Source organism: Corvus moneduloides, chromosome 3, assembly GCF_009650955.1.
Source record: "Corvus moneduloides isolate bCorMon1 chromosome 3, bCorMon1.pri, whole genome shotgun sequence".
Taxonomy (NCBI): domain Eukaryota; kingdom Metazoa; phylum Chordata; class Aves; order Passeriformes; family Corvidae; genus Corvus; species Corvus moneduloides.
In genome coordinates this window covers 12770906-12785199 of record NC_045478.1, presented here as the reverse complement: position 1 = coordinate 12785199, position 14294 = coordinate 12770906, and the positions used below count along the sequence as shown (strand labels likewise).

Sequence of the window (14294 nt, the reverse complement as noted above, 5' to 3'; positions counted from 1 at the left end):
AATGCTTCTGACCACAGTATGATACATGGTACTGCAAACAAGATATTTCCAACTGTACTAAAAAATTTCTATCTGGATCATGTAGATCCATGTGTGTAGATCCAGAAGTGCCAGGAATGCAGCTGTGGACTCAAATTTCCTAGCCTCCCTTCCTACCTTTACCACAGATTTCATGCAGATTTCTCTTTTTTTCCAAGAACTGAATGTCTTAAAGTTTCATTTCAGATGCATGACTGTGTAAGAATTATACAGTCATGCATTATTATATATATAATATATATTATGAATTATATAATCCTGGATTACAGCACTGCTGCAGGAATTAAAAAAAAAGCAAGAGGCTGCTGTTCAGTAATAAAACATAAAAGTGATTGGAAATGTTGTCCAGGCAGTTGTTTCTACAGTTACGTTAAGTGATTTGTGTTTGAAGAGTTGAACCAATTTGCTCTAGTGCTCTCTTCTCACAGAATCACAGAATGGTTTGGGTTGGAAGGGACCTCAGAGATCATCTTGTTCCAAGCCCCCCTGCCATGGGCAGGGACAACTTAAACTAGACCAGGTTTCTCAGGGCTCCATCCAACCTGGCTTTCAAGACTCCAGGGATAGGGTATCCATAGCTTCTCTAGGCAACCTGTTCCAGTACCTCACCACCCTCCCAGTGAAGAATTTCTTCCTTATATCTAATCTAAACCTACCCTCTTTCAGTGTAAAGCCATTCTCCCTCATCCAGTCACTTGTATATCCTGGACCTCTTGTAGCTCGTTCAGGTACTGGAAGGTGCTATGAGGTCTCTCCAGATCTTTCTCTTCTCCAGGCTGAACCTCAATTCTCTCAGACTTTCCTTGTAAAAGAGGTGCTCGAGCCCTCTCAGCATCTTGGTGGCCTCTCCTGGACTTGCTCCAACAGGTCCACGTCCTTTTTTAGGTTGTGGGCCCCAGAGCTGGATGCAGCACTGCAGGTAGGGTCCCACCAAAGTGGAGGGGCAGAATCCCTTCCCTCACCTGCTGCCCACACTGCTTTTGATACAGCCCAGGACACAATTTGCTTTCTCAGCTGCAAGCACACATCTCTGGCTCATGTTGAGTTTCTCCTCAGAGAAACACACTTTTTTGCTTTGATTTCTATCAGCTGTTCCAACAAGAATGAGGAATAATTTGTCCCAAGAGTAAATGTTTTTATAGGTTTTTTTCTACCTTGTGTTCTCTTACAGATTTTCTGATTGCTAAGTCAGGTTTAGGGAGAAAAATCTCATCATTTCACCTGACAGCTCTTTTAGTAAAAACAACCCATGATATATAAAAGGTTAAAGTGTCAACTGAAAGAACATCTCTAAAAATAGAAAATTACTACATGGTTTTGAGTGAAGTGCCTACTAAATTCATAGCATAATTCATTTCCTATCTGCAGTCAGCATTACTCTCAGTAAATAAATGCCCTACTTTAGGTAATTATCCTAACCTTCTGTCTATCTCCCTTTTCTCTAAAAAAAAAAAAAAAATCATTGTACTTTCTCTTTGAATAAATGATGCTATTGCCTATTCTTTCAGAATGTGTCTTTAATCTTGACCTATATGGTAGCAGCTCTAGTCATATAAAGACGTTGGGACTGCTACTGTAAAACTCTACTGCAGTATTATGCAGTTTCAGTTTAAGTACAATACTGTTTCTTTTTAATTTGCACAGTTACTTGACTGGATACATGCAAATATTTCTATATCTTACTAATTTAAAGGTTGAAAACTAGATATCCCATGAACTACAAAACATTTAACTTCCTCTTCCCTGACAGTTATTAAAATGCCAAAAGTCAGCTATTTTTCATCCTAATCCAAGAGCACGGCTAGCACTTCTGAGAAGCATCACAGGTTTCTCAGTGACCACCTTATGTTACTGGGATGTACATTTTCATGAATAGCTTCCTGAGCTAAATACAGAGGCCAATCTAGCATTCAGCCTCAATTCTCCAAGAAGAAAAAAAAAACACCCACCAACCCAAACCAACCAACCCTACCTAACCCAACTAACACAACCACCAAAGAACCAAACCACTAAAGAACAAAGAGATGGAGAAACCTACTCTCTCACTCAATGAAAGTTAAGCAGTCTGAAAAGTAACCTGTACTGCCAACTCAGATGAATAAAATTTTGCTAAAATGCTCTTTATTATTAGATGATTAGCAAATTTCAAGCAGGCTGCCTGCAAAACTCATGATGCTCACTGACTGGAAAAAACAGTTACAGAAGCATGGAGAAGGAATGTAAAAGAGGAGATAAAGCTGCTTGATTAGGGTAAGACTGCTTCATAAGCTGCTGGTCACCTTTGTACTGCTTCCCAGAGAGGAACAAAACCCTTCCCAAGGAGGAAAAGCATTAGCACTTATCCCAGCTATCTCCCTCACATCAAAAACCACAACCATGTCCCCAGAGAAAGATGGGCAAGCTAAACCTCAACCCTCTGCTGAAATGAAAGGCTAGTTTGAAGATCTTCTTTTCTAAAAGAAAATTTCTGAAGAGCTGTCTAAAGCTTGCTCTGCTTTCAGAAGTAGGATTCGACAGAAGAGCTCACATAACCCTTGAGAAACAGAAATAAGCAAGACTGTAAGCATCTCACTTCATAAGTACACTTTATCTTGAAGAAATGAAACAGGGGGTTGGGGGCAGCACCAAACAACTATTTAAAAATAGATCTTTTCTCAGTCACCTACATACTATTTGGTCCCAACTAAGAATGGCAATACTTTGTCATGTTGTGTGCTTAACAAAGAAAGACAAGGATCTGTGAAACACTGACTTATCTGTATCAAACACACCTCAACCAAAAGAATCTAGTTATCACAATCTGCCTGCAATGTCCCTAATTGCTGAATTAGTATTTCAGGGATCATACCAGAAGATGGTCAAAACCAACCACAATGGCTGCTAGTTCAAGAGAGCTTACTTGAGCTTTACGCCTTTGGACACACCAGGATTGAGTGAGTTCTCCATTTTTGTTAGCTTAGATATTCACTCATTTAGAAAACTGATTATGTGATTATGTGTTGAGACATCACTGAACAACTAGCAAATCCATGAGGAGAAGTCACAAAATATGACAAGCTAGAAAGAAAATTAAAAATGATAAAAAAATGCCTGGAAAGTGTTTTATAAAGAATGGTAAAGCTGAGAGTAAAAAGTTCTGAAAATTGCTCAAAATCAGGACACCAGCTAGAAAAGTGGCACGATCCCACAGAGAAGAGGTATAGAAGGAGCACTCATGGGCAAGTCCATAGCAGTGGAAATAATGAGATCTTTGTGTCAGCCCTCACTGCTGAAGGTGTGGGGAGAGAGCTCAGAAGAGCCAGGTGAGTTAGAAGAATCTGGAAGGTGTCAGTTATATGCTTGCACACCATGACCAGCTGGCATTCATCCCTCAGTTCTGAAGGAACACAAATGTGAAATTATGTTAAACGGCAGGCCAAGGTGCATCAACAAACATTATTAAAAGTGACATGCCGGAGTGCAAGCTCCATCTGAAAAAAATAGGATGTAAAAGGAATCTTCATAGGCATTGTAGACCAGCAAGTCAAATGTGCATTCCCAGTAAGCCAGCAGACTATATAACAAATAATAAGACCCCTGAGCACTGAGAGATCAGAGGGAAAAGGTCAGCATGGACTCTGTAACGGGAAATCCACTCTTTACTGGCTGGAGGGCTATGAGGGTATCAAAGCGCACATGGACAAAGGGAACCTAATACACAAAAATTTGCAAAATACTTTCACAAGTTTTCCCACTAAAGTCCAGCCAGGAAACTTAAGTGGCAAATGGATCAGAAGAATGGTCCTTTCATTAACTGAAATCTGGTGAAACGAGAGGTAGAAGCTTGGAGATCACCTTTCAGAAAGGGAAGTTCTGCAGGGGCAGGTTTTGAGACCACTTTTATTCAGAATCCATTTCTGGTGATCTAAAGGAGGATTCTGATGATACTGAGGTCTTTGAATTCTCCCTACACCAGTTCTTAGTCTGCCAGATAGTCTCATTTGTGGTGCCTTCTGCCACTGCCCTCCTTTTCCCTGGTTCTCCTCTCCATCACAGACTCCACACACATGAAGGAAGATCAATGGGAGAGAGAAGAGTGCAAAATAAATTCAAGGAATTATACATTAATCTCTTCCAGTTTTGCTTTTCTGTCAGGTACGCGCTGGACTTTGAAACAGAAGCATACATCAAATGATACAGATTCACCCTCAAGTATTAATGAATAATAGTATCTGAACATGTATAAGTAAGCAGCATGGTATATAAAATGATAAGAAGTATTAGGCATAAACAGCAGCATGAAAGGGAAGTGGAGCAACCCAAAGAGCAGCAAAGACACTTGAACTCGATGCAGAACATACAGCAGAAAATTCAAACAGTAAAGCAAAAGGGAAAAATTATACTGCCAAAAGGAACTTGTTGGTTTTCACCATCACTAACCAAACAGAAAGAGGGGCTGAAGAGGAGACAAGGGATTGAATCAGGGCTTAAAAGAGGTCAAGTTTTAAGTCAATCACAGCTCAACAATAAAGAGCACTACCATTTTACCATCTACAGCAGCAGCCTTAGTGCTAGCCACTGCGTTTATGGATGAAAAGTTGAATGTCCAGACAGAATGAAACAAGACTGTCTGACAGAGTTTGTCAGTTTTGCATGTTGGTTATGTACAAAATCCAAACTGAGATTAAAAACCTATGTATTATTTCTTGTAGGCTGAAGTCATAATTTAGGAACCTGACAGGATATGCAAACCAATATGCAACTATTGAATGAGCATTCGATTCCCAATGACAGATTACCTCGTGTACAGACTTAATCTTTAGCTGCACTAGAGTGCCAGGTTAAAGCCATGAGACCTCATCTAGCATGGGTAATACATCTGTTATCAGATGCATCAGATCTGCCTCCCTCCTTCTTCCTGTATGTAGCCTTCTCACAAAATATTTATTTCCATTTCAAATCCAGTCTTAGTTTTCAACTATATTGAAACTATATATTCCCTATATTAGGAATATTACATAAAACCATAGCACATGGACCATAGCTGCGAGTTTTACTTCTCTGGATTAACATAACAGTATCTATAATTTATACCAACCTTATACAAACAAGCAACAGAACCATCTTGGGAGCCAGGTCAAGCCTGCAGAATGAAATCCTGGCAGACCAACAGAAATTTCCACACATTCAGTCCCAAGTTCAAAGCACTCCTCTTTCGACCTAATTCTGCCTCTTGGAAATGTTGATAGAGGCTTTCCAAAGCAGCAAGCAACAGAAAAGGGAAGCAGATTAAGTGCACAGAGCACAAGTTCACTGTGTAAATGTACCCTGTTGCATAGTGGCTAAATATGTATCAGGCTAAATATATATCAGGCTACTTAACTTTGTGGGACTGAACTCCCAGCTTCTTCACCAACTCCAGGCTGCAACAAGAGAAGAATCACTAAGGAGAATCTCTGATCTTAAATTTCAACATATTGTCAGCTGCAATGCACAAAAGGACAGGAATCAAACTCATCTTCCTGAATGAAAAGTAACATGTAAGGGAAGAAAATAAAAAACTAAGAATTTTCTGCTAACAGCAACTTTCCTCATCCGCTATTTAAGTGCAAAATTCCTGTTCCCCCTGCAACTCAGAGGTATTTGTTGTAACTGTTGTTTAATGCTTCAGGAAAAAGCTTGCCCCCTCAGCTGTGGTCAGTAAAATAATCCTCTTCAAAACAACAGAAACACCTCAGCAACAGATTAGCATGAGGACAGGAATATAACATTATAATTAACCTCAGGATAATTAAGCTTTTTCACTCCCTTATAGGGTAAACAGCTTATTCTGGTCAATTATCAGATCACCAGGATAATACAAATGAGGAGGTAAGTTGCGAACAACAAGAATTACCCAGCAAATTTCTTGCTCAGCTGTACAGCTTTTCTTCTTGTTCATCAAGACTGGGAATTAGTGAGAGGTGAATCAGAGTGGCAGTGGGGCAAAAGCCTTGATGCTGTGCAAGCAAGGTTCAGCAGCAGCCAAACCAGGCACATTACCAACCCTAACAGCCACAAATGCAAAAGCACAGCGACTGCAACAAAAAGTTAATTCCATCCCAGTCCAGCCCATTACAGACCTAAACCAAAAATAAATACAGGTCTTCAAAGGGCAGTTAGTTTTCTCACACCAGTATACTCCACACACAGTCCATTTCTGGAAATTTTGTTCTATTCTTCTGACCTTTATCTGCAGTTTTCTTAGGTTGAAGAGTTCCTTTAACATATTCCTCAGGACAAGAGAGTAATATAGCTCAGATGCCCTCAACTGTGACTGTTATGTTTATGTTATCATAACAACTAAAATTTGAAGTTGTCTTGGGCACAAAATTAAAGCAGTACTTTACAGCCAAATCCCTTTGTTTGTCCTTAAAGCAAAGGAGTAACTTTATCAGAAACTGAAATTACAAAGCTGATTTCCTTTTGGACATCGACAGTACAAAAAATGATCATGAGAATTTCTGGCAATTTATGATTCTGGTTTGATGCACAGATATTAGGTACCAGTATTTCAAATCACAATTAAAACAAACAAACAAAAAAATCAAGCCTTCATGCAACAGACCCAATCATTCCTTCCAAGTGTCTTTCTTGACTAACCAGCAAATCTCGAAAGTCTGTCCTAGTAAATGGAAGAGGAGCTCTCCTTCCATTCCCCATTATCCTTGTAACATTAAGGATATTTCCATTCTACCAACATTTCTCCTGTTGTGCCAGAGGTCCTCATGAACGCTTTTCAAACAATGTCATTTTAAAATGAGAAACACAGGAAGTGTAGACTTTTCCATGCTTCTATACAGTTTCTTATCAATTCAGCAAAGGTTTTCCAACAGTGCACTTGATTCACTGGACTAGAAAAATCATACCTACTGTGACTCAGGTGCCAGTAGGCAGACATAAATCCTCTATGATCTTGAGGATTCACCTTGTGAGCATAATAGTTGAAGTGCCGGATTTACATCATTACTGACCATGTAAAGAGTGAGAACAGGGGAAAACAAGGATTGGCAATGCACCTTCACCCACAAAAATGCACTCAGATACCTTGTAAGAATAATGCACAGCTTTGAGGCAGTTAAAGGACTTAGGAACACACTTCTGCTTTCACAAACAGCCACAAGATAAACGTGATGCAAGACACCAGTGACATGAGTCGGAAGACAATCTACTATGGAATGACATCTCCAACTGACTGTGACATGCTCATGAAAGTTTGAGACCACTTTTCTTTTCCTTCCAAAGAACTCTTAGAAAATATAACCCTGTCCCACCAAACCCCTGGCTAAGTCTATTCCCATGGACAGAAACTAGAATGGCATTGATGAAACCAACTTGCAGGTCGACCTATTCTTTATTACCAGCATCTAAGATGTAAATTTAAACAAATGCCTGTTTTGCAGTATAAACCAATCATTTTACTCTGGTGTTCAGGGTTTTTGACCAAAAAAAAGCATGTTTATTTTGGTCAAAAGCATCTTGTTTCTATTTCTTGTTTTCTACTTCAGTGACATTCCTTCACTCAAAATACCCTTGGAATTAGTAACAATGAATCATAAATTAGTATTTACCTATGTTATTTTCTTACTGGCATCCAGGACAGTTTTTGTGGTTTTTTTTTTTTTATTTTCCTTTTTTTTGGTGTGCTCTTCACTCAATCTTCTCATATAGTTGTTTTCAAAAGCTACTATTTAAGAGCAGCTTAAACATAGAACCTACTCTTTCTAGCAAACAACCTAGAATCCAGTATTTACCACAGTCACATACAGTATTTCACCAAGATGGAACTAAAGATTAGCCAAAGATCACATCACAGTTAAGAGACAAACTACATGGTGCCATTGATAAGACTTTGCTAATTAAATGGCAATTGGAGTACAAATAGTTCAATCTAACATCTCTGTCCTCATTCTTGTAACTTATGCTTTCCAAAGCCTTCTTAGCTCTTCCTGCAGAATAGGACTGTTTGAAAAAGCTAAAGTAAGAAAAAAAAAAAAAACAAAACACAAAAACCCATAAACCTTTTTCATCACAGTTGTCTTGAAGCAGGATGACTTACAGGCTCAAAGAAATCTGATTAACAAACATGAATTAATTCCTCCCAACCAACATATTTTGCAAGCCCCACAGTTGTTTTCCTTTAGCATCTAAGCAGAAGACAGTAAAATGCAAATCTCAGCAGGAACATGGAAGGCTTCCTAATTGCAGAATTGGGCGAGTATCAAAAGAGGCTTTCTGCTGCAAATCAGGAGTTACTCTTAACACAGAAAGAAACAATTCTCCTCTCATGCCACAGTGGTGATTACTGGTCTTCCTTTTCAGGAAAGTTTTGACCAGAAGTGTTCTTTTAGCTATAATTGAGAGATTGGCAGAAAACCAAACAGACCAGAAAGCGTCTGCACAGGAGGAAGGAACTGGTGTAAATTCAAAAATGCTCTCTTGGAGCAGACAAGAGTTTTTATGCAGGTATCTCAGTAAGAATGGCAATTTGTGCCTTATTAAACTTTTGTATGTTACCTCTTCCATTTAGTATGGACTTCACCATGGAACTGCTTTAACCACTGGTGATGGAGAAGGGGCAATGCAGGGCCATTCCAAAACCAGAAACTTGTCAAAGGAAATAAAAAACGTTCCTCAATGAAGGAGGATGAATTTTCAAAACACCATATGTAAACTGAAATACAATCCAACACACCCCAGGGGAGGCTATGGAAACTTTCAGAAAAGCACTGCTCTTGTTGAAATGGACTCTTCATTTTTCTTGGGAAGTACTGTATTGCCTTCTATACAGTATTGCAAGGTAACAGCATAGGCTATATTCATTACTGCTCAGTGCTTATAAGCTGCTTTGAAGACTGATATTGCTATTACCTAAAAATGACACTTGATATTGTGCTTCAAAAAATCTTCCACAAATTGTGAAGTACTTGTTTGTTCACAGCACTGTAGAAGAATAATTATGTGTAACCTAACAGGCTGCTCACAGTGTAAGTTAGATCAGCTCCTTAACAGGCTTAACTCATGTACTGGCTTTTTAGAATAGCTTTTATGCTGCAACATTAATGAATGTGGCTTTAAAAAGAAAAGAGTACTAACCCTGTAGATAGGGTGGCATTTGTTCATGGAACATGGTGCCAAACGAGCATAGATCTGCAGGCTATAGTAATAACTTGCCAGCTGGAGACATAACGCAGAATGTAAATGCTTTTCAAAGCATTTGTTGGCATCTACCACCTACAAGAAAGAGACCATTAATTTACATGAAAGAATTAGCAAGCATACAACATTAAGCGTACAAACTTTCTAAAAACCTACTTGCTGTCCTTTAGAAATAGCTCTGACTATGTTTTTCTGGCACAGAAGTAAATCAGTAACCTCCACACACAAAGATAATTCTACACTATGGTAGAATGGTGGTTTTTTTGCCCTTGCACAAACACCTAACCAAAATGATTTTCCAGCTACGCTACTGCTGCTTCTATACATGATTATTATCCACATTTCTGAGTTACATTAGAATTGTCAGTCTGGTGGCCCAACTTCTATGTTAAGTAAGAAAATGTGTCTTTTCACTAGTGCCATGCTCAACAGACCATCCAATGGCATTTGTTCAGTTTCCTTTAAATGCACGAACCTAATCTGTAAAAATGTGTAATAAAATGAATTCAAATACTTAAAATTTTAAAATCTTAAGGAAATGAATTTTTCTAATGGAAGTTTGAAATGCTATGAATAGTCTTTCCTGGCAAAAACATGCAAACAAAGTCACTTTCAACATACCTGTGGCAGTGCAAGTAGATAGGCAAGAGACAAGGCCATATCCTTTGGTAAAGCATCACTTGCCAGTTGGAGCAGAACTGCAACACAGAGGGAGCAAACACAAAGTTTGGATTACTGACCCACTTGGCCTTGAGAGCTAGCAAATGAAATGTTTTCAAGGCAACTATATTTTATTTGACACTAGCTTGAAGCACTCCAGACATACTTAATTAAACACTTATCAGTGCAATCCAGAAAGAGATAATATATAATTAAACTGCAGAACAGTTTTACCTTAACGTTCAGGCAAAGAGTTTGATATATTAACCAAAGAAGAATGAGACTATGCAGTAACAGATGCTAAACAAAGCCCCCTGTACTGTTTTACAAGAAGTATTTTGCTTGTAAAACCAAGGAAGTAAGGTAACGTTGTAAGGATTCAATGATACCAAGTAAAGGAATGGTACAAAATGTATTCTCTTCAAGCCTGAACTCTGATTCCCTTATCACTGAACACAACAAACCGTGTTAAAAGCTTCTGCCTTAATTAAAAATAAAAACAAAAAGCCACAAGTGTCGTAAGAAACTCCAAAACCAGGTTCTGCCACATACTGCAAACAGAAGTATCAGCAGTACTACGGCAATTGAAATAAATTCATCAAAGGATAAGTATTCTGATTATAAACACATACTTCTGGTAAAACTGACACAAAAATCACTTGCTTTTCCTACACTATAGACACCAAACTTGGGGGCAAGGAGTTGTTTCCATTGTTATAAATTACATTATTACTAATGTTATTAATAACAATATTGTTTCAACAAGAAGAAGCTATCTTCCAGCAATTTAGTTCTTTGTTTATTTCAAGGAAGTCCCAAACGCCTGTATTCCCACATTACACAAACTCCTCTGCAGGCCGTGCTGGCAAAAACCCAATTACTTTACACACAGTCCCCCAGGGAATTCTTTGTTCCACGGAATGATTTATAAAAAGCTTGAATGACCAATTACAATTTTCAGATTATCATTAATTTGCCATCACCCTGAAGTGGATTTACATGCTGGCCCTCAGCCAGACAGAAACACTAAATTTCTATGTGACAAGCTATCACAGAGGCTGCTACATAAACCTGTTCAACAGCACCTATCCTTTACGCTTCAAATGGCTTTTACTGTGCTTCAGACAGATTCTTGCTGCTGACAGATTGTTTCTGCTGCACTCTAAATATCCTGTATACTGTCCAAGCAAAGATAATAAGAACTCTAGAAATATCTAATATTAAAATCTCGATGAAAATTGCTAGCTCTCCTCTGAGCACAAGCAGTTACTTTACGTATTCTTACAACCACCTCTAGTTAAACAGAAAAAAAAATGGGAGGAGGGAAGGAAACATTTCAGCTCTGCTCTCTTTTTCCTTTCTTTGGAGAATTAATGTTAGCAAAAACCTCTTGAATACATAGTAAATTATGGGTTCTCTTCCAACTTAACATCCCCAACATGACAACTGCCACACTCACAAAAACTGATCTTCACCATTAGGACAGCAATCATTACAAAGAACACGGCACCAATAGAGGGCCAGAAAACAATATGATTATCTTCATGCTTTTGCATAAAGCTTGACACAACGGCATCCCACCTGCCAGAATGTACGTAAGAAGAAAGAACTGCCTCTGTTGTCACACCTACTGAGAGGAAAAAAAACCCTCTGCACTGATCCAGTAAATTTTGTGCATGTTTGTGTGCTCATGGCAGGTTTTCATGTATCCATACTTAGTTGTCCACTTTACACACAAATATGTGTATACACAAAGACTAATATCATACAGCTTTCTGTCTCCCAGTGAAGCCCTACAAGAATCCTCTGCAGCCTAACAGCGCTGAGTTCAAATCATAGGCTCCAGACGTCAGAAGGATGCCATTCTACCCTGTCATATATCTTCACAAAATTTACAGGAACTTAATGTCATTTCAGATCACTGCCAAATCTGGAATTTGCCATAGAGATTAGGCATTACAGGGCTGGCAAACCAAGGAGGGCAGGCAGTGACAAGCAAAGTGCCAATGCTGCTGTCTCACTGCTGTGCCACAACCACGACTTTCTCAGGAAAACACAAAAATACTCTGATTTTACAAATATTTTTATTTCCTGTGCAGGTCTTTATGCCACAAGCCTGTTTGAGAGGCTAAGTAGAGAAAAAATGGCTTATTTGTGAAAATTGGAATTTCTCAATACCTAGAAAGTTTCAACTCACTTTCCATTGATTTTCCTCTGAAAAAAATGCAAAAACTCCTTTGAGTCTTCAATTGTTCATTTAGCCCATGATAAAATCTCAATAAACTTAGAAGTATATACTGCAGTTAAACAGACATATCTACAAGGAACTACAAAATCATGGGGAACATTAAAGTATTATTTGCTCTAAAACTCCTGAGGATTAATAGGTATGACTGACTGTCTTGGGTTTATTTTGAGTTTAGTGCCTAATCTGGTTACAAGGAAATACAGCCATCATTTCAAATCTCATCTTCAACTCCTGATCAATCCCTAAGGCCTATGAAGAAAGAAAACCACAGCTGAACAGAGATGCACAACACAGCCTCAGCCACACCAAGTCTGGGTGCACTATCAATGCACAGCTGAGGAAGAAGTGCTTTATGGGACCCAGGGAGATTGAGTACTACCATGTCACTTGAAAATACTCAGTTTACCACCTACATCCAGGTAGCAAGGACAAGAAAAGTCAAGGTGCAAGGCTTGTAACACTACCAAATCCACAAAAGCAGCAAAATATCTTGAGTTTTATCACAGAGGTTTTCAAGGCCAGACAGGATGGGGTTCTGAGTAACCTGGTCTAGTGGAAGGCATCCCTGCCCATGGCAGGGGGTTTAAACCAGGTGATATTTAAGGTCCCTTCCAACCCAAACCATTCTATGATTCTACAATGATGCACACTGTCCGTGGGGAAAGTGTTTAGCGAGTCTCTCACACTGCATGTGGCACCTGTTATAGGAAACAAGAGTTTGATGCCTATTCCAGCCTCTCCTAAGACAAAGTGCCAAGTACAACAAAGATTTCTTTGCTAAACTGCATCTCCCTTCAGGTTTTTCAGTTCTTCTGACAGAGCTGAAACCTGCTGCTGTAGCTGTCCTAGCAGACAGCTAAATGTAAACAGCTGGGATTCAAACTTGTCAGCAAAATCAACTGAAATCTGCTATGCTTGCAGTTACTAGACCAGTGCAGTAGCTGACGCCTCATATTAACATTCAAGTTTCGTATGGCAAAATCCTCCCAAAAACATACAGGAAGCCTGAAAATTATAAAAATGCAGAATAATGCGTGGGATTCATATCTTCGTGATTTCTTAATATTAAATTTTAGCAGTGTGCTGTCAATATGCACATTTTCAAGCTCCACAACCCTGAAAGTGTTAACTCATCATAAGGACTTTCATAAGAATTGACAAAGCAAAGCTTTAAGAAAGGGGAACAGGTGGGATCCAATACCATTAATCCAGGGCTAAACACACTACAAATAGCAAATTATTAATCCATTTATTTACAGAAAGCTATGTTACACTTATGCTTAAGAACACTGTTTACTGACTACCAAAAGGTGTCATACAGCAGAACTGTTGAGTCCAGAATAAACACAGCCCATTTTTCCAGAGGAAAACACAGAACTCTGTTTCACAGCACAGTTGGAGGGACTCTTAAGTGAAATTCTGATTGACTATAGAATAAAAGTGGTGGAAGAGAAGTATTAAATGGCAAAAATATTACGCTGCACACTTAAGAGGAAGGAGACAGATCCTCAAAAACTGAAGCTAAAATCTAAAATTTCTTCTTCAAACAGGAAGTCCCCAGCACTGAAATTTCCATCTCAAAAGCAGCCACTGAATTGTAAACAATCAGTTCCAGTTACTCAAGTTTGAGCAGGAACTATTACCAAAGATCTGCCAATTAAATCATTTTCCCTAAGAAAGCAATAAATACTTTTAAATCCTTGTGTCCCCCTCCTTTAAGACACAAGAATCGAAGCTAAAAGCCTATAGGCATCCAGCATGCAACAAATGAGATTTTAAGTACTGATTTAAAAGGATTTTTTTTGCATTAAAAGAGCATGAAAAGGATAAAACATGCACACATCCCCATTTATACAAGCTGCTGCTAACTTTTCTGATTCACAATGTTGTTATATTAGAACTACACAGGTTTTCTGTACAAATACCACATATCTCAAACTACTGAACCATATACTTGTAAGACAAATATTCTGGTTTTTACAAAACCGTTCAAGTAAGTGTGTGGCTTATGAAGAAAGTCTGACTTGAAACTTCTCTGACTTCTCATACTGCAAGTGATTTAATATACTCATTTTTCATGACAGACTTTATCACAGAGTGAAATATAATACATATATCTTCCTTTGAAAGACACTAACAGCATGTAAATATTTAAACAGTTCATTTCTTA

The 14294-nt window shown here is 38.6% G+C and overlaps 1 protein-coding gene across 3 annotated transcripts in view; it reads right to left on the bottom strand.

Moving 5' to 3' along the window:
* The window catches only part of NBAS (NBAS subunit of NRZ tethering complex), a 166111-nt gene that overhangs the window by 72697 nt on the left and 79120 nt on the right, over positions 1-14294 (bottom strand). For all 3 annotated transcript variants that reach the window (XM_032104139.1, XM_032104137.1, XM_032104138.1), the window contains 2 exons: positions 9838-9914; positions 9154-9291 (listed from right to left, as the gene is read on the bottom strand). In XM_032104139.1, coding sequence (XP_031960030.1) covers positions 9154-9291; positions 9838-9914 — 215 coding nt within the window. The remainder of the gene's footprint in view (positions 1-9153; positions 9292-9837; positions 9915-14294) is intronic.